At 41.3% G+C, this 21,019-nt stretch overlaps 1 protein-coding gene across 9 annotated transcripts in view; it reads left to right on the forward strand.

Moving 5' to 3' along the window:
* DNAH12 (dynein axonemal heavy chain 12) overlaps positions 1-21,019 on the forward strand; it is a 134,979-nt gene that overhangs the window by 92,613 nt on the left and 21,347 nt on the right. For 5 of the 9 annotated variants that reach the window (XM_048490126.1, XM_048490130.1, XM_048490133.1 and 2 more), the window contains 13 exons: positions 935-1,024; positions 3,130-3,270; positions 4,053-4,294; positions 5,122-5,269; positions 8,251-8,396; positions 9,532-9,746; positions 9,853-9,864; positions 11,211-11,403; positions 13,449-13,641; positions 15,507-15,679; positions 16,362-16,502; positions 18,075-18,233; positions 20,494-20,638. In XM_048490126.1, coding sequence (XP_048346083.1) covers positions 935-1,024; positions 3,130-3,270; positions 4,053-4,294; positions 5,122-5,269; positions 8,251-8,396; positions 9,532-9,746; positions 9,853-9,864; positions 11,211-11,403; positions 13,449-13,641; positions 15,507-15,679; positions 16,362-16,502; positions 18,075-18,233; positions 20,494-20,638 — 1,998 coding nt within the window. Of the gene's footprint in view, positions 1-934; positions 1,025-3,129; positions 3,271-4,052; positions 4,295-5,121; positions 5,270-7,797; positions 7,853-8,250; positions 8,397-9,531; positions 9,747-9,852; positions 9,865-11,210; positions 11,404-13,448; positions 13,642-15,506; positions 15,680-16,361; positions 16,503-18,074; positions 18,234-20,493; positions 20,639-21,019 lie in introns of those variants that run through there. The other 4 variants (XM_048490128.1, XM_048490127.1, XM_048490134.1 and 1 more) reach the window with 4 other exon arrangements.

A 21,019-nucleotide genomic window follows, 5' to 3' on the forward strand; every position in this document is an offset into this window, starting at 1 on the left:
CCTAATGACCCATGATGGATACTGCCTGCTCCATCTGTCACAGTGGAGCCATCAGAACCCGGTATGGGATGCCGTGAACGCAGTTACTGGGGGTGCTGATGTGGTCACAGCCTACAAAAACCCAGCAGCATGCTCGTTTTCCTGCTGGTTGCTCTCTAATGAGGGAGCAGACTAGCACCACCACTGGCAGCTGGTGCTACCATAGACAATAGACCCGTGGTGGCGAACCTTTGGCACTCCAGATGTTATGGACTACAATTCCCATCAGCCCCTGCCAGCACGGTCAATTAACCATGCTGGCAGGGGCTGGTGGGAATTGTAGTCCATAACATCTGGAGTGCCAAAGGTTCGCCACCACTGCAATAGACCAAATATGCAATCAGTGGTTGGTTGCAGGGCAGTCCTCAGGATTCTGCTGTGGGCTTAGTAGGCTTTCTATAATATATGTCATGGGCACAGTGCATATGTTGTAAAGATGCATTTGTTAGCTCTACAGCATATGTGGTTTTTTGCCATTAAATTGCACCTGACTTGTGGCTACCCCATAGGGTTTCCACAGGCAGAGACTTCCGAGGTGATTTGCCATTGCTTGCCTTTGCATAGCAACCCTAGATTTCCTTGGTTGTCTCTCATCCGAGAACTAATCTGGACTGTATCTGCTTATCTTCCAAGTTTTAACAAGATCCAGCTGGCCTGAGCTTTCCAGGTCAGGGTGTTTGTGCAACAGGGCTTTGATAACCTGGGAAAATAATCCTTTGTATTAGAACGTTGTGGGTAAAATAAGATTTAAATAGTGTATAGAGAATCAGTGATAATTAGTTTGTTCCCTGCAGGTTTGCTTCCGGTGCTACTATCGACCTAAGTAATGTGAGAATAATTTTATTTTAATTAAAAAACTTCTATACTAATATTGTCAGTTCAACTGTCTTTACAGATTTTGGACTATTGGGGACCCAGCAAAAAAGTGTTGGGTGACATGAATTTCCTAAGAGATCTAAGAGAGTATGACAAAGACAACATTCCAGTAAGTTTTTGTTGTCTAATAATAAATTATTATAATAAATTGTAATAATATTTGAAGTACAAAAGGAGATAATTTATCGTTCTGTGTCTGTTTACGCTCTGCAAGGAACAATGAAAGAGATTATGATCCCATCTTTCTGTAACCTTTGCTCCAGAAACACACAGTTTCTTCTTAAATGGGATTGGCCCATAGCAGCTTTCAAGCTCAGAGCTTCTTATTTGAAGGAGAGGGAGACAGCCTGCTGTGCCTGGGTCCTTCTTTTCCCATGATCCAGCAGTGATCATGTGGTTAAGAGCAGGTCCGTGATCCAGCAGTGGCATAGTGGTTAAGAGCAGGTGCATTCTAATCTGGAGGAACCAGGTTTGATTCCCTGCTCTGCCGCTTGAGCTGTGGAGGCTTATCTGGGGGACTAGATTAGCCTGTGCACTCCCATACATGCCAGCAGTGTGACCTTGGACTAGTCACAGTTCTTCTGAGCTCTCTCAGCCCCACCCACCTCACAGGGTGTTTGTTGTGAGGGGGGAAGGGAAAGGAGTTTGTAAGCCCCTTTGAGTTTCCTACAGGAGAGAAAGGGGGGACATAAATCCAAACTCTTCTTCTTCAGCTGGGGAAGGGTAATTCTGAAGGGAGTATCTCCCCACATTTTGCTGTAAATATGCTGTTTTTAAATTCTGATTTAAATCATGTAAAATCCTGTTGTTCAGTTTAAACCTGTTGATATGTTACAGTATATTATTATAAAGGAAATTAAGGGGAGACCATCTATTTGTCACAGTATTGCATGACAAGCAAGCAAGGGGAAGCACCAGGTCATGCTGATCCAAGGGGGAGGAGCATAAGACTCTTTGCCCATCATTTAATGTCAAAAAACAAGTAGCTATTTATACCGATGTGGGGGAGCCACACATTCCTCAAAGCACAGTTCCACCCAGAGCACCAATATGGCAGCTAAAGAGAGGACTTTCTCCTCAGAATATGTATGTAAAATGCCATCAGTTCACGCCAACTAATGGTGACCCCAGCAAAGGACTTTCAAAATAAGTGAGAATCAGAGGTGTTTTGCCATTGCCTTCATCTGCAGAGTCTTCCTATGAGGTCTCCCTTATAAGTACTGACCCTGCTTAGTTTTCAAGATCTGATCTGATGAAATTGGGCTATACCATACTGCCTTCCCTCGCTCTCTCCTGAATACCCACGGGTAATTCAAGCTTGCCACAAGCAAGAGGCTGAATTGCAATCTTGAGTAGAAAGAGGTGGAGTGTTTAACCCCCCCCCCCGCTGATTCTTCTAGGGGGCGAATCCCCACTGGGAAAATAAACCTTGTTTTCCCTGGTTCCATAACATACAGCACCTTTTCATCCCAGTCTCTGCCTCCCCACTGCAGTGTTTGTCTGTTGAGGGGGTCAACTTCATTGCAGCTTCATTGGAACACATACACAGCACTAGCTGTCCTCTTTGTAGGTTCATGCCTACAAAGCCACAGCCAGCACAAAACAAACAAACAAACCCCCTTCGCACGCTCTGTGCCCAGCCCACTGCGCTCTGATTGGTGCAGCCTCGGCCCACATTTTTCAAAAAGGTGTACCTTCTTGACGGTTTTTTAAAAGTGCAGGGTGAGGGGGAGAGCACGTGCCAGGGTCGGGATGGAGCCGAGTTGGGCACTGAAGCCGTGGGGACTCCTTGCCCAAACCGGGACTTTTACCATGAGTATCATGTGCTTTTTTGACCGTGGGGAATTGCCCTGTGACAACCATTTACCAAGTCATTTTAAAATGTTCCCCACCCTCACACAGCTGGGTTCTGAAATTGGAAGTAAGCCCAGCATGGGGAAAAAACAGTTTCGGGAGGTCTTTTCAGGGTACAATCAATAAAGATGAGCACAGTTAAGTATCCTTTCCTTCCACCATCTGATTCTCTCTTGCAGGTTTACCTCTGCATATCCATTATCTCACTAAGCATTTGCTTGGGAATTTATGTTAGCCAATATAAAAATCTAGTCAGTAGAAAAGGGAATAACATGCTGATAATGATAACCCAAAGTTGAATGTATGAAGACTGTATATAAATACATTGTATTTTATATATACCAATATATTTTCCCATAGGTTTCTGTCATGCAGAAGATTCGTTCTGACTATCTAACCAATCCTGAGTTTGATCCACCCAAAGTGGCTAAAGCATCCTCAGCAGCAGAAGGCCTGTGTAAATGGATTATGGCAATGGAAGTGTATGACAGAGTTACAAAGGTGGGATTGTGTACTTTCCTGCCTCCCTGCTTGGAAAATATTAATTCTACAGAAGGCTGGAATCTGGCGTAGCATTTTGTTGCCAACAGCACCCAGCCAGATGCATCTGCAAAGTTCACTAGCAGAGCATGGGGCAACAGCCCTTTCCTTATTTGTCCCCAGCTTTGATAATCTGTGGCATGCTGCCTCTGAATATGCAGGTTTCATATAGCTGCCTGTGCAAATAGTCCTTTATAGATCTACCCTTTAGATCAGCAGTTCTCAACCTGTGGGTCGCGACCCCTTTGGGGGTCGAACAACCCTTTCACAGGGGTCGCCTAAGACCGTCGGAAAACAGTCTTTTTGCATTTTATATATACCAATTTTATGGTTGGGGTCACCACAACATGAGGAACTGTATTAAAGGGTTGCGGCATTAGGAAGGTTCAGAACCACTGCTTTAGAAAGTACTAGACATTTTGAATGTCATCCAACAATGCTAGAATGAGTCTAAAACAAATCAAACACTGAGGTTTTACCTGAATAGGAGATCAGCTCAGAATATCACAGAAAGTATTCTGGAGAAGGAATTGAAATATTGCACATATTTCATATTTGCTGTTGGGACTTGAAGAGGAGCAGCACTTAATATACTATGTTCCATTGAAGCCTGTAGCATCAAGTCTCTGAAAAGCCTTTTTATCGTTAAATTATCTGAGCAACTGAACTTCATTTTCTAGACTTCATTTTATATGTTTCTTTAGCCATTTAGTGATCAGTGATTTTTAACTGTAATTGAATAGGTCGTTGCTCCCAAGAAAGCCCGCTTAGCAGAGGCACAACAATCTTTGGCACAGACAATGGCCTTGCTAAATCAAAAGAGAGCTGAACTTCAAGCTGTTGAAGATCGTTTGGAAGCTTTGCAGCATACCTTTGCAGAAAAAACTGAAGAAAAAGCTCGCCTAGAATTTCAGGTGGATTTATGCGCTAAAAAGCTTGAAAGAGCAGAAAAGCTGATTGGAGGTCTTGGTGGAGAAAAGTCAAGGTCAGGGAAAAATACTTTGCATTCATTCTAGCAAGCAAAGGACAGTTTTTCAATATTGCTTGTGAGTGAAGATCTAAAATCCATCTGGTAATATATGCACACGGAGACATTTTAAGGCAAAAAATTGTTACTTGCGTGAAACATACAAGAACATAAGCAAAATTTAAATTTTCAGTGTTACATATACTGTATGCTGCCTTTCTCCCTTTTATTTTCGCAACCTGTGAGGTAAGTTAGGCTAAGAGAGAATGACTAGACCTGGGAGACCTGGTGAGTTGCTGAAGTAGAGTGGGGATTTGAACCTGGGTCTCCCAGGTCCTAGTTTGACACAGCACAATCTAGGGAGGGGGGCAGCTGCACCATGACTGGGGATGGTAGAGCAACAGCACAGCTGAGCTGCCTCCTAAGCAATTGGTTGTGCCACACCCTGCTCCAGGATGGCAAAGCAAAAAGCCAGTTGGTGACACTGGAATGGTGACACAGCAGCAGCAACATGGAGGGGTGGGGCAGGAGCAGATGGACAGAATGGCTACCATCCATGGGGGATGAGGAAGAGAGAGCTGGCAAAGCTAGCCCAGGATCAGGGAGGGGCAGAAGTAGGCAGATGAGCTCCCACCTGCTTTCCAATTCCTGCCCCCTGAGAGGGTTGAGGAGCAAGGGTCATGCCGCCTCCACATCACTTTCAGCCCCCCTTCTCTTGGATTGTGCTGTTGGTCATGATTTTCTAATAATACAATCTCTAATTCTGATTCAACAATTCCCATGTGACAAGCCAAAACTAATGGTGATGAAGTAATAATAGGTGTTGAATTTGTGCTTTCCTATAGATGGTCTAATGCTGCAGATGATCTTCAAAACACTTATGATAACTTGTCAGGAGATGTCTTGGTATCAGCAGGAGTAATAGCGTACCTAGGTGCTTTCACAGCTGCCTTTCGACAAACTTGTACTAAGGACTGGAGCCAACTATGTAAGGTAGGTTTAAACAATTATTGTTTTTGGGGGAGGAAGGGGTTCATAGAATCATAGAGTTGGAAGAGATCCCAAGGGCCATCAAGTCCAACCTCCTGCAATACAGGAACACACAATCAAAGCACTCCTGACATATGTTCATCCAGCCTCTGTTTAAAACCTCCAAAGAAGGAGACTCCATAACTCTCCGAGGCAGTGAATTCCACTGCCAAACAGATCATTTTGAATTCTGACTCTGTCCTCTGAGATATTAGCTACCCCTCCCAATTTGGTGTCATCTGCAAATTTGATTAGCATGCCTTCTATTTGATCATCCAAGTCATTGATAAAAATATTGAATAGCACTGGATCCAGGACAGAAACCTGTGGCACCCCACTAGTCACTTCTCTCCAGGATGAAGATGAGCCATTACTGAGTACCCTTTGAGTTCGATCAGTCAACCTATTAGAAATCCATCTTACTTGTGAGAATATTATGGAGTACCTTGTCAAAAGCTTTACTAAAAACAAGGTATGCTAGGTCTACAGCATTCCCTTCATTTACCAACCTTGTCATTTTATCAAAGTGCCCTCAAGATTTCACTTTTAACTCCCAGCAATCATGCACTCCTTTCTCTTTTAGTATTTTGACCACGGGATCGCACCCAGTAGATTCCTAAGCTTACTGAAATCTGCTTTCTTAAAATCTAGAATGCTTGTATGACTATGCTTAGCATCTCCTTTCCACTGTAAAACAAACTCCAGGAGAGCATGATCACTCCCACCTAAGGATCCTACCACTTCCACTCCACTAATCAAATCATCATTATTGGTTAGGAGCAGATTTAAAATAGCCATTCCCCTTGTTGCTTCTTCCACCTTCTGGACTATGAAATTGTCTGCAAGGCAAGTGAGAAATTCATTGGACCTGATTGTCATGGAAGAGTTTGACTCCCAGCAAATATCTGGATAATTGAAATCTCCCATTATTACTATTTCTCTTATTTGTGCAAGTTTGGTCATCTGTTCCAAGAATGCATCATCCATCTCTTCAGACTGGCATGGGGGTCTATAATAGACCCTCACAATGAGATCAGTGTTGTTTTTCTCCCCCTGAATTTCTCTCAACCTGACTTGGAGGATTTAAGTCATGGACCTGCTCACAGCTGTAATATTTTTTTACATAAATTCTACTCCTCCTCCTTTCCTGCTTGATCTGTTTTTCTGAAATAGGTTATACCCTTCAATTCTTATGTTCCAATCATCCCACCAGGTTTCGGTTATGCCTATAATATCATATTTGTTTTGCTGTGTTAAGAGTTCAAGTTCATCTTGTTTATTTCCCATACTCTGTGCATCGAAGACCATGGTGCATTTCCTCTGGCTGCTTCTTTAATGTTTTTTCCCTCCCGCTGTTGCCTTCTTGACCTATTCACTCAGTTCTCTCTATAACCTTTGGATTACCATCACTATCATTTGTTGAACTCCTATCTGTTTGAATACTGTCTCCCTCCCCCACATAACTCAGTTTAAATCCCTTCTACAGGGACATATCAGGGGGAAATGGCGCTCACCCCCTAGCCGCACCCCCTCCCCCAGGGATCCTTGGCCCCACCCATGGGATCCTTGACCCCACCCATCCTTGGCCCCACCCATGTCGGTGATGATGTGGGCAGGGCCGAGGGAGTCCAAAGATGACAAAGCAGCAGGACTTCCTTCTACCTCATTGTCTTCACACTGAACCTATTCACGTGGGGGGCCAATTTTGCACCCCCATGTGACCAGATTAGTGGTGCCTGGGGACAAGGGGTAACCCTCCCTCCCGTCCCCAGGCAGATATGCCACTGCCCTTCTAATCAGGTTTGTGAGCCTCCTGGCAAAGATGTTTCTTCCTACAGGTGTGATGTGCAGCCCATCCCTGGCCAGCAGTCCCTCGTCATGAAACCACAGACCATGATTCAAGAACCCAAATTGTTTCTGGTGGTACCACTTGCGAAGCAAGTTGTTTACCTCCACTATTCTTCTTTCACTCCCTGGGCCAAGTCCTTCAATCAGGAGTAGAGATGAAATGACAACTTGTACATCCACATCTTTCAGCTTCCTTCCCAGAGCTTCAAAATCCCTTATGATGTCCCAAAAGCTACATCTTGCTGAGTCATTTGTCCCCATATGTATCAAAAGGAAGGGGTAATAGTCAGTGGACTTAACAAGTCTTGCCAGCCTCTCAGAGACATCACGGATTTTTGCTCCAGGGAGACAGCATACCTCTCGTGACATCTTGTCAGGCCTGCAAATCACTGCTCCAAAACATATAAACTCTTTTGCCATTTCTTATCTATATGATCTGAAGATATTAAAATGTCTCCAGGTGATGTTGAAACTGATGAAGAGTGTTATTTTGATAACACATTTGTTATCATTTCTGTTTATATACAGCATAATGGGAAATAGGGTCTAAACCTCCTGTACACGGACTTCTAGTTTAGCTGCCACTAAGTAAGCAGAAATACTAAGGCAAATCTTTATGTGTGACATTTGATTTCTTGAAACAGGGTGAAGGTTAGATCTAAAGAAGCAGTTCTACAGTACAAAGACACTTACCTACACAGCTCATGATGTTTGGCTGGCCCCAGGAGCATAAAATGTCATTTGGCCCATTGAGCTGCATTGGGAGGGGAAAGTCCCAACCCACAACTGTTCCACTGGTGGTATTTGGGATCCAACCTATTATTCACAGCATTCAAGAAAACTATGGCCATGGCTAAGATGAAACTTCCACAGGTCCTCCACAGCTCTTCTCAGCCCTGAAAAATCTATACAGTGGCCAGTTACACAGAGGATGATTATGGTGCGCTGGCAACTGAACCCCAGTGCAGCAAACTTGCTTGTACTGATGTAGCTATTTGGGAGCAATCTTCCTGTCATTGCTAATTGGTCCCTTCCACTCCTTCTGCAGTTCGATAAAAACTGATGGTTACCTTTTTAAAATGTATCTGTTCTTGCAGGAGAAAAACATTCCTTGTTCTGAGAGCTTTTCTCTGAGTAAGACGCTTGGTGATCCAATAAAAATCAGAGCCTGGAATATTGCAGGGCTTCCAACAGATCAGTTTTCTATAGACAATGGTGTGATTGTTGACAACTCTAGACGTTGGTAGGTAACAAAAAATTAATATGTTGCTAAAAAAATAAGCTTTCTGTCTTAATAACAGACTGATGGTTTCCATATCCATGATGATCGATCTTTTTATTATCTATATCATTTTCAGTTTTCTTTTTAAGATACTCTGGACGCCCAGCCTCTTTTCTCCTTTCCATACTACCTAGATATGGCAGTTTTGTCCATGAAACACTGTCTAGAAGAGGCTGGATAGCAAAGAATACAATTTGTACTACCTGGGATAAAGGGAATTCATCACTGTTTTAGATGCCAGATAATTCTGAGTTGGAATATTTGGGTTTGCTTTGAAACTTCCTTGGCAGGTTCAGTTGATCCAGCATAAATTTGCTGGCTGGCCAGAGCGAATGGTCAGCACAAAGGCCACGTTGGCCTTTTGTAGGCTCTGGCCAGCCTCCCCTGGGTGATGCTGCACCTGCCCTTAAGGGGCATGGCAAGGAGGCCCCCATCCACCCTTACTAGGGCAGATGCCAGGGGCTTCCTCCTGCCCTTCCCAGGCAGCAACTGCGGCCGCAATGATTCCCGGCTGGTCTTTTATTACTCATAAAGAGAATGCAATGTCAATTTTACATGGGCTACTGTGATAACCTATTTGCTTTGGGATTAAATTTTAGGTGCTAGTGCTTATCTTTAGTACTCTTTAAAGACTGGGATTGGAACATTTGTGAGAGCATAACTCAAAACAAATTGAAATAGCTTTGCAATAGTTTAACAGTGCAATCCAACAAACACTTCCCTGGAAGTAAACTCCGCTGACACTGGAAGTAAACCCCACTGAATGAGCCTGAATAGGATTCTGGATGGACCTGTTTAGGATTGCACTGTAAATCTAGAAAGGCTGAGATTTTAAAGACATAGCCAGGGCATAATGTTTAAAGTTACAAAGAGATCATATATATGGTTGTTGTGGGTTTTCTGGGCTGTGTTGCCATGGTCTGGTAGTTTTTGCTGCTAATGCTTTGCCCACATCTATGACTGACATCTTCAGAGACATGCCACGGCAAGATGTATTCTTCTCCGTGGCCCAGTTAATGTATTTACCTTGACAATTCTTGCAAATAGCCTATTAAGCATTCCATCTGTAAAATAATGTATGATTATTACGTTGTAGGCCATTAATGATTGATCCTCAAGGTCAAGCAAATAAATGGATTAAAAATTCTGAGAAAGAAAATAGGCTAAGTGTCATCAAGCTAACAGATACAGACTACATGAGAACTCTGGAAAACTGCATTCAGTTTGGAACTCCTCTTCTTCTTGAAAATGTAGGGGAAGAGATAGATCCTTCACTGGAGCCCTTGCTGCTTAGACAAACTTTTAAACAAGGTGTGAGAAATAGCTATAAGCTCTAAACTATGCATTTCATTCTCCTTGGACATTTTGTTACTTCATTTAATATTTTCTTTTTTATTCCTTAATTATTGCTGCCTAGCATCAGAGGAAGGTAATACAAGATAACTTTTTTGACATTTTGTCATGTAATCGCTTTTGAATGGACTGCCTTGTAACTTGTAACAAATTTAAATTTAAATCGAAAATTAAATGAACAAATTTAAATCGAACAAATATACTCCTATGTTAATAATAGTGATACACATTTATAAAACACATCAGCAATCAAAGGCCCCTTCCGCACACACAAAATAATGTGTTTTCAAACCACTTTCACAACTGTTTGCAAGTGGATTTTGCCATTCCGCACAGCTTCAAAGAGCACTGAAAGCAGTTTGAAAGTGCATTATTCTGCATGTGCGGAATGAGCCAATAATGTTTTATATGTTGGGCTTTTTTGCATTCTCAGTTTCCTCACTTGCAAGTTCCTGTTTCTTTTATGGGGTGGGGGTGGGAGGAGATTAAGTTCTGCACAAGTTTTACCCCCACTAGCGGTCAGTTCAGTGTCAAACAAGTTTATATCCATTGTAAAGCTGTAGGGAGATATGCTAGTTTTAAATTTGCATTCACCACAAATTCACCACTAGAGGAAGCAAAATTCACCACTAGAGGAAGCAAGGAAAATGAGAATGTAGAAAAGCTCATTGTTTTACACTCCAAATCCAAAGCAGAGATCATTCATTTTGGAAGAAAGCTAGAATGATCAATAGGAAAAAGAATTTTTGATCTCTTCAAAAATGCATACCGTAGGAGAGGAACTTTATCTCGAATGTCAAACTCCTCTCTTCTACACAGGTATTAAAAGACAAGGAGGCCCTTTCTGCCCTTGCATCAGGTCACATTAAAGAGAGACCTGGAAATATATGCTATCATTATATAAAATAGTTTACAGATTTATAAAATGGATCGATATTATTGTATTCCATCAGCAAACATATGAGCTACATGGCTGGCCATGTGAACAATAGATTACTCGGGCAATCTGACCCCAAGAACACTGAATAGCTGCAAGCCACTCGCATGTGACGTATTAGATTAACTGTTTCTTTGTTTAAGATTTATCTTTATTTTAGTCCCCTTGAATAGGAAAATAAGCCTTATGCCCTCAGAAATGTTTTAGGTTGCTTCAGTGTACTCCTCCACCTGCATTTCCTGTGCAAATCTGAGTTATCTGAGAAGTTATTGCTACCACTAGAGATTAACTTTTTGGGATTTTTTTTCCTTAGGAAAAGTGGACAATAAAGGTCCATTGGATTGCCTTATCTATCTTATTTAGTGCTATCTGTGTGCTTAAATTGCTAGCAGTTTAATTTTGCTGCCACTTGATTGCAGAACTAATGCTCTTGTGTATTTACGAAAAGTGAATAATTATAAATATTTGTCTTTTTTAAACATTAGGGGGCATGGATTGCATTCGGCTTGGTGAAACAATTATTGAATATTCTTTTGATTTCAAATTTTACATTACCACCAAATTAAGAAATCCACATTATTTGCCTGAATTAGCCACAAAAGTTTCTTTGCTCAACTTTATGATAACTCCAGAAGGACTTGAAGACCAACTTCTAGGTATTGTTGTTGCAAAGGAAAGGTAAGTGTTCATATACTCTGGAGGATGTATTAAAATTAAATAAAATGTATTTTTACCCCAAAATATAAAAGACAGAGTATGGACAATCTTTTTTTATACTGCCTTAATGAGCTACAAGGGCAATAGATATGGGGTTGTAGCCATCAGTAACAGGCTGCACAAGAATGCCAGTGTGGCTGCACACTAAGTTACTAGATTCAGTACATCCAGGCACTACTCACCACTAGCCAAGGCCCCTATGCATGGCAAGAGCCAGAAAGACTAGGAGACTTGTGCTTTTCTTCTGCTGCCCTCCTGCTGTCCTACTCACTTTTTGAGAGTTTAAGGTTTGAATGAGAGCCTACTGCATTTGTTTCAGTGTTGGATCTTCCTCATTCTGCAATCTAAACCTTCAGTTGGAGTCAGAGAAGGGCTATTGGACTGAGAGACACACTCCAAACATGAGACTGTTTCAAGAACCGAGCAACTGTCATCTTGAGTAGCTTTTAAGTAGCAACTCAAACCAAATGGTGTAGAGCCAGTGTGGTGTAGTGGTTAAGAGCAGGTGGATTCTAATCTGGAGAACTGGGTTTGATTCCCCAGTCCTCCACCTGAGTGGCAGAGGTTTATCTGGTGTTTCCTCACTCCTACACTCCTGCTGGGTGACCCTGGGCTAGTCACAGTTCTTCGGAACTCTCTCAGCCCCACCTACTTCACAAGGTGTCTGTTATGGGGAGGGGAGAGAAAGGGAAAGGAGCTTGTAAGCCACCTTTCCTTACAGGAGAGAAAGGTGGGATATAAATCCAAACTCTTCTTCAAATGACAAATTGAAAATTAAAAAGGATGCTTTGGAACCCCAATGTACCTCTTTTGATTAGACAAAGGAGAAGGCCGATGAGCTTCAGGAGCAGAGTAGGATATATGGTGCACAGTGTCCTTTGCATGTCTATGTAATTGCCCATATTCCAGTGTGCTCTGGTTAATGCAAACCTGAACTTTACTATCATAGTGAAACTGAAGATACTAGTGACAATAATGGCCTTTTGATACAAATATCAAAGACAGTGTTTTTAAAGTATTGATATTGTTCATGTAATACTGAGAAGGGCAGCCATGAAGAAGCTAGACAAGATTCCTAAGGATAAAGATACATCACTGGCAACCAAGATTAAGTTAGTTCATTCCAAGTATTCCCTATTACTATGTATGGGTGTGAAAGTTGGACCATAAAGAAAGCTAATAATAAGAAAGTAGATTCCTTTGAAATTAGGTTTTGGAAGACAGTGTTACAAATATCATGGACTACCCAAAAAAACCAAAAATCCAAGTAGGTTCTAGAATAAATCAAGCCTGTACTGTCTCTAGTTCTAAAATGATTAAGACTTTCATACTTCGGTCACATGATGAGAAGACATGAGTCACTAAAAAGACAATAATGCTAGGAAAAGTTGCAGGCAGCAGGAAAAAAGGAAGACCAATATTAGATAAGAACATAAGAACTAGCCTGCTGGATCAGACCAGAGTCCATCTAGTCCAGCACTCTGCTACTCGCAGTGGCCCACCAGGTGCCTTTGGGAGCTCATGTGCAGGATGTGAAAGAGGAGCCGTGCGGCGTAGTGGTTAAGTGCTTGCACTGCCACTCACACGGTCAGGAGTTCAAGCCCCCTGTGGGTCAGATTTCCTGGCAGCTGGTTCAGCCATCTATCCATTTCTTGGTCAGTAAATGAAGGGGGTAAAGAATAGCTGGGGAAAGCAATGGCAAACTACCCCACAAAAGCGGCTTACCTATGAAATCATTGCTTACAGTGGTACCCCAGGGTCGGATACGACTGAAGGGGAAACTTTACCTTTTTTTACCTCTATAAAGGAAGATGTGGCCCTCCATTTGCAAGACCTGAGCATGGCTGTTAATGACAGAACTTTCTGGAGGACATTGATTCATAGGGTTGCCATGAGTCAGAAGCATCTGAGAATGTTGCCTACTGATAGCTACTGGTTGCCAGTAACATATATTAAATTTTATACAGTAATTGTAGCAAAGGAAGTAATATTGGGTTTATTTTTAGGCCAGAATTAGAGGATGAAAGGAATGCTCTTATTCTCCAGTCGGCTACCAATAGTAAACAACTGAAAGACATCGAAAATAAGATTTTAGAAACATTACAATCTTCCGAAGGGAACATTTTAGAAGATGAAAGTGCAATTATGATTTTGGATTGTGCCAAAGTGATGTCTAATGAAATTACCAAGAAACAACAGGTAACTTCTGACTTAATTTATTATCTGTGTAAAAATTCGCCAATACCCTGATCCTTGTGATAGATGTTGGCGGCCACAGTGCACAGAAAAAGTGGTGTAACTGCATAATGTTTGAAATAATCAAAGCAATTGTGTCAAATATGCTAAATGCGGTATGGAATTCTGTTATAAACTGTCCGCAGACAGTCCCCTCATAACTGTTCTGGTGTTTTGTGTGTCATGTTTTTCTTGATTCTTCATTGTAATGATTATTTGATGGCTGTTGGGTTGACCAAACATTCTGAACCTGCTTTCAGATTTGGTATTTACTGTGTTTCATTGCTCAGATATGAAGGAAACAAAGAGGTGGTCCAAAGATGTTAACAGTTCCAATATCAGTTATTGGCTGCTTTTATATAGCAAATAATCTCCGTTCTGTTCATCACTGTTCTAACTCAAGAGCCATGTCTGTTAGTGATTGGGCTTCCTTGCATGACAATTTTAATGCACTTTTCTCTGTCTTTCTTCCAACTTTTTCCGTCCACACATTCTGTGCAGTGACTCCACATTTGTTCTTGGTACTTACTCACATTGACTGCCATGGGTGACTCACTGCCCATTGTGTTTTGTTCTTTCCTTGAAGTATGCACTGTAAAAGTTCTATTAAAATTTTATGTAGATAGATGGCGACATATCATTACAGTGCAATAGCAATATCTGATTTTTTTAAGCCCTCAAAAGTTCTCTGGAGGCATGGCAAAAACAAGACCTACAAGGGACAGTGGGAAAATGGAACTGATGTGGGATATACTTTTGCAGGGCAAGAAAGTATGCCCCATTCCTTCTAGATGGCATGCTAGTGTGCATAGGCGTAGCTACAACAGGGACATGTGGGGACATTTGCCCCAGACGGCCCCTGTTGCATCACATGGTGGGACGTAAAATCGCCCCCCCCCCCCATTTCTGGGAAGTAGGAGGGATGTGACTGGGCCAGGACGTGATGTGCACACGGTGGGGCGCAGGGGCCCATGGGGGGGCGGAAAATTTGGAGTTTGCTCTGGGCTCCATTTTCCATAACTACACTACACCACTGCTAGAATGCTTGGTTTTGTATTTTTTTTAAAGTACATATAAAGCAGGTTTGGGAAAGAACCTATTGAGCATGGGGAGAACCTGAAAACAGAATAAGTACAGCATAATGTCATGTGGATGCTCCAAAAAAAATGTACTCCAGTTTGGAAGCTAGTGAGAAGAAAAACATCAGTGTGGAAGCAACCTACACTGTGGTATAATGGAATTACTAAGATGAAATAATGGAATTTCAGGGAGCATATTGTTTTGGAGCACTTTATGTCAAGATGAGATTTTATACTAGATATGTTCATAGGGCACCTTATAAATAATATTTTTGCAAAGCCATGAATATATAATTTAGGTGATTCAGAATTTATTTTGAACAGCCAAGGTGTTTAGGCAGCTCTAGATTGAATAAGGAAAAGGACCTAATTTCAGCCTCAGACTCTTTCTCACAGAATATTATTGTCGCTGCTGCTACTGTGCCATAGTGTATATAATTGCTTTTCTTGGGGTACAGCAATTCTATTCTGGATATGAGTACTATGTGAAACAGAGCTGTAGGAGATAGACAGGTAAAATGTATTGTATATGGCCAAAGTCAGTGACAATATAACAAAAACAACTGCCCAAGGAGCAGATAAAGCAGCACAAAAACTGAAAGTGATGTTAAAATTTTCAGGGTCAAAATATAACTTAAAGTGCAGTACATTAAATATTGGGGGGGGGGAGTTTGCAGTTTGCTAAGGCAGTAAGGAAGATGTCATGTTCGATGTTGGTGTGGCGTGTGATAACAAATATGTTTCCTTTAGATTGCAGAAAAAACTGAAATCAAAATAGCACAGTCTCGAGAAGGCTACAGACCTATTGCAAAGCATTCTTCAGTCTTGTTCTTTAGCATTGCTGATCTGGCTAATATTGACCCCATGTACCAGTATTCTCTTATTTGGTTTGTAAATCTTTACATCAACTCTATTCATGACAGGTAAGCAGTTATGGAGTTCAGTTGTTAAATTTTTGCGGTGTTTCAAAAGATTAAGGCACACTTTAAAGCATCTATATTGGGATCCCCAAACTTTTGAACTCCATGGGCACCTACAAATTGCAAAATAACTGCCACAGGAAGGGGAGCCAAGTACAAAATTGCTGCTGTAGGAGGCAAAGCCACAAACACTGAAGAAGGTGCATGGGAAAAAGGAAATAATCTAAAAATTCACTGGAAAAGAGGAGAGGCTGAGAATATAACCAGCAGTGTGGTGGCTGCTGCCACTAAAACAATGTTGTTTTAATCAGCAAAGTGGCTCTCCAATGGCCAGTCAGAAGCCCTGCTGGGCAAATGCCCAACCTGACTCTGCCCTTTTTCTAAAAATACTTGGTGTGTATCAGGAAACATGTTGGTGTTCACCCAGGGCACCGTACTGTGGACCCCTGATCTTTGTTGTTATAGGTGGAGGTAATCTTCAAAACAAATAAATCTGCATTTTTGAACTTACAAAAATCTGTACTGGTTCCGTTGATATCTAGGCAACCAAAAGTGAGATGTTGAGTCACTTTTTTACTTGGGTCTGCATGCTCAGGCATATCATAGTGGCATTTCATTGTCTGATTAAGTAGACCAATGTTGTGCTGTTTTCTAATGAAATCTGTATATTTTCTTTTTTTTATAGTATCAAGTCTAAAATTTTGGAGAAACGCTTACGATACCTAAACGACCATTTCACTTACAACTTATATTGCAATGTCTGCCGTTCCCTGTTTGAGAAAGATAAGCTGCTGTTTTCATTTTTACTATGTTGTAACCTCCTCATGTAAGGACCTCCTTTTTCTGGAATCTTTTTATAAACCAAGAAAATACCTATATTTTACATAGAAGCGTAGAACTTTATAAGTAAGAGAACAGGTGTGTTATGTATCCTGATGATGTTATGTCTCCCTAATCTTACCTCCGCAAAGAATAATGGGCCTGAGTTCCTTTTGACCACCAAAAGGTCATGCTGGGGATCATGAAACCTTCATGGACAAAAGCCATGATGTGGGGAGGGGCTGTGATAAGAATTGGAACTGAGTGAATAGAAAAGGTGGCTGGATCCAACTCATTACTCTGAACAGGATAATGTTGACAATCAAATACTTCATGGTGCTGTGAATCCTCTAATATTCTACCATTCCACTGAGCAAGTTTTGAGGAAGCCTTTTTTTCCAACGGAAGAGTCACAGCTGTAGGAAGGTTCCTTGGGCTGGAGGAGCCTTCCCCAGCCTAAGCCTGGATCTTTGCCATTATTATTTTTTTCCCGCAAAAACAAACCTATAATTTTAAAGAGCTGAATTGCCTTGTGGAATATTGTTGCCAGGTGAACTAGCGGCATGGTTTTTTAAATATGGGTGTAATTTCTCTGACAACTTCTGTGTTGATATTTTATGGTGTGTTGCAAAGTGGCAACAGAACACCGGATGAACTGCTGAGTTCCCATTACCAGTATAAAGTGACATCTTGGATGCTTTCAAGAAATTTCCTGAAATACCAGAACTTTTAAATACAGAGAGGAAAACCATCTCTGAGAAAAAATATTTACTAGCATAGAGGTTTAGTAGGTTGATGTTTAAGCATAATGGCTATTCTTCCAAACACACTTCTAATCAATTCCATCACATGTATTCCCTCCCTTTGTGCTAGTATTGCCCGGGACCTGACCATATTTTATTGGTGCTACTGTACACATTCTTCCCATATTTCTTGCATAATCCAGCTGTGTTACACAGAGGACTGCGTTAGTGGCAGGGTGGGAGTGCAGTGGCAGGTGCGAATACTGTTTCCAATTATTTCTTAACAAATAGGCCTAGTCCACACATGCAGAACAATTAGATGGAAATATGGTGGTGGAGCACTGGGATGGTAAAAAGGACTGTATCAGTTCATATGTGCGAGAAGCATTATTTTATGAAGTTCCCCTTTATTGCTAATTCTTTGTGAGTGAAAAACAGCAACAGAAAGGCAATGCCAGAACCTTTTTCACTGGTGTTTTAATGTTTATTTTACACGCAGGGAGATTGTATATTTATAATTTTACTTCACCACCTTTCATCTGAATTGGTACTGTTAATTATGCCACCTCAGAATTCTACCACCACATTCTTCAGCATGGGTAGACTAGGATTCCGGGGATCCCAGATCACTTAATAAAGGAGACGGGTTTAGTGGGTATAAGTGGAAAGCAAGACAATCAGCTTTGCCCTACTTACTTAGAATAGAACGTTACTTTAGCTGAAGCAGCACACTAAAGGAACAGACTGTGCATGAAGTTGTAGTTTAGATAAGATCACATTTCAAACTAAAGTAATAACTTACTTATAAGAGACTTTTTTGTTCATGTCTAATATAGGGCTAAGAAAGAAATAGAAAATCAAGAATTTATGTTCTTATTAACTGGAGGAGTCGGCCTCAAGAGCAAATATAAAAATCCAGACCCATCTTGGCTACAAGATAAAAGCTGGGATGAACTCTGTCGTGCAAGTGATATACCCATTTTTAACGGACTACGGTAATTTAGATAAACCTTTGGGAGAACATGAAAATATTACAGTATTTTACTATCTCATGTAGTATCTTTGTAATACTTCCTGAGCTTCTGCCATACAAATTGATTCTGGAGTCTGATAGAAACCTGGGCTCATTCCGCACATGCAGAATAATGCACTTTCAAACTGCTTTCAATGCTCTTTAAAGCTGTGCAGAATAGCAAAATCCACTTGCAAACAGTTGTGAAAGTGGTTTGAAAACGCATTATTTTGCGTGTGCGGAAGGGGCCCTGGTGTTCTGTGACTATTGTTAGGATAGGACCACTAACAAAATGGACTTTATAAAAAGAAAAGGAAGAAAACTAAAATCCAAGATGCTCAGTTGCCCTCAGTGACATATAGAATCTTTAGAGCTGTTTAGCATCAGAAAATAATTGCTCAAATCTCTCAGGAATTTCTTCAAGAAGGTTGCATGACAGCCTGCTTGAAGGCAGAGGCAGAGCAAGGGTAAACTCAGGGGTAGGGAACCTGCGGCTCTCTAGATGTTCAGGAACTACAATTCCCATCAGCTTCTGTCAGCATGGCCAATATTGGCCATGCTGGTAGGGGCTGATGGGAATTGTAGTTCCTGAACATCTGGAGAGCCGCAGGTTCCCTACCCCTGGGTAAATTACACCTTTTAACTCATCACTGCTTTCCTAAAATAAGAATGGTTTTATTGGAAACTGCAGGAAACCACTTTTTTCCCACCTAGAAATAAAAAGTGAACTGATACTGTTCTCTTTATTTTTCACATGACAAAAACACGTTGCTGCTTTTTAATAAAGGTACTTGCCAAGTGATGTGTCAAAGACCGGGAGTGTGGGGGTGCACACCTGCCTTATAAATGTTGGGTTCTTTTTTCCGGATACTCAAAAACCACTGAGTTTTTCAAAGATTTTATTGAAAAACAGAAAATAAGAAAAAGTTCTAATACATAGATTTCTCAGCTACCACATTGTTCCAAGCATGTTTTGTTTCAGACCTGGGCCAGGAGCTGCTTTCCCCTCTCCCAGCCTGGATCAGATTTTTTTTCTCTCTTCCCTTGGTTCCCAGCTAAACTTCGTTTCCTGCCCACCCCCCCACCCCCGGTAAATCAGCCTCTCTGATCTACAACCTTTTGGCCACTTACTTCCTTTGTGCAATTTATTAAAGCCTTTAGGCTTCCTACATCCAGAGATCAAAGATCCTTGTCAGGCTAGTGTGAATCTGCCTGATACTGTAACCGGAACAACCTCTTCACATGATGGAAACCACTGATAGAAGTAAATGAGGAGATATCTTGTTGGGTGGGTATCCGTTATCCCTGGAATTCGCAGGTGCCATTCCTGAGTTTCTACATTTGATTGCTGCTCTCCATGTTCTGATTCTGTTAGTACATTTACAATACAACCCAATGCAGAGTTGCATCTTTCTAAGCCATTTCATTTCAGTGCTCTGTTTCATTTCTTATAACAATAGCTCCACGTGGCAGTGGTATCACTAAACTCCAAAGTATAACAAGAAATATATATATATATTTTTAAATGCAGACACTGAGGGCTGGCAATGGTATTTTGGCACAAGTAGCAAGTCCATTGTTGCTGGTTCTGCTGATTTAATTATACTGACGGCATTTGGCATAAGATTTAGGACCTGATCATGTGATTATTGTGCAACTGAGTGCCACAGTGATATGGTTACAGTGTCAGACTAGGATCTGAGAATGCACAATCTTTCATGGAAGCTCACTGGTTGACCTTCGGCCAGGCTATGTCTCTAGCATCCCTCACAGAGGGGTTGTTTTGTGAAGAAAATGGAGGAGGGAGAACAGTATTGTAAGCCATTTTAGATCCCTGGTGGTGCTGTGGAAAATGCTGTCCAGTCACAACTGACTTATGATGACCCTGTAAGATTTTCAAGGCAAGTGTCATTTGGTGATAGTTTGCCATTGCCTGTCTCAGTGTGGGCTGAGGGAGTTCTGAGAGAACTGTGACTGGTCTGGGGAGGAAATAGGCTGTAGCTATCTATGTAATTGAATACATTGGTGTGGCCTGGTGTGGAGCCTTGGATGACAGCAATCAGCACAGGGATTAGCAAAACTGTCATGTGACTTGAGAAACGTGGCACAACGCATCATCATGCAGGCATGCAAGTACCATGTGTTCTGGAAACAGCTGACCTCTCCAAGAGTCTGTATTTGATATATAAATAAATATGTGAAAAGCTGAACTCCAGGCACTTTTGATTTACATTTTTTTGTAGGAATCATGTTGCTTCACAAATAAGTGAATGGCGCGTAATCTATGACCATAAAGAACCTCAGACTGTTCCCTTACCAAAACCATGGGATTCAAAGTTGAATGAACTACAGAAGATGATTGTTCTTCGATGTTTGAGACCTGACAAGGTAATATATAGGAAAATAATTGTGTAGTCAGTTACATAATTAAAACATTGCTTTCTGTAACTGGCTAGAATTTCGGTGCAAATTCTGTAATATATTAGGCCAAAGAAGTACTGTGTTGCTTGGCAGCAAGAGCTGACTATACAGGCAGTTAGGCAGGCACTAACCAAACTTGTACAGATTATGGGCTGTGGAAGGAACAACTTTTGCTTAATAGAACATGAAATATAAATGTTCTCCTCATGCTAGCAAGGATAAGCAGTCCACTGTTGACCTGGCTGAACAGTGTAATTGTAGGAAATAAATCATTTTATGTGACTGTCACTTAAGCTGATTTTGAATAGAGAATTCTCTTTTGCATAAAAGAAAAATTGTAAATAGAAT

The sequence above is a fragment of the Sphaerodactylus townsendi genome, linkage group LG03 (genome assembly GCF_021028975.2).
Source record: "Sphaerodactylus townsendi isolate TG3544 linkage group LG03, MPM_Stown_v2.3, whole genome shotgun sequence".
Classification (NCBI taxonomy): Eukaryota; Metazoa; Chordata; class Lepidosauria; order Squamata; family Sphaerodactylidae; genus Sphaerodactylus; species Sphaerodactylus townsendi.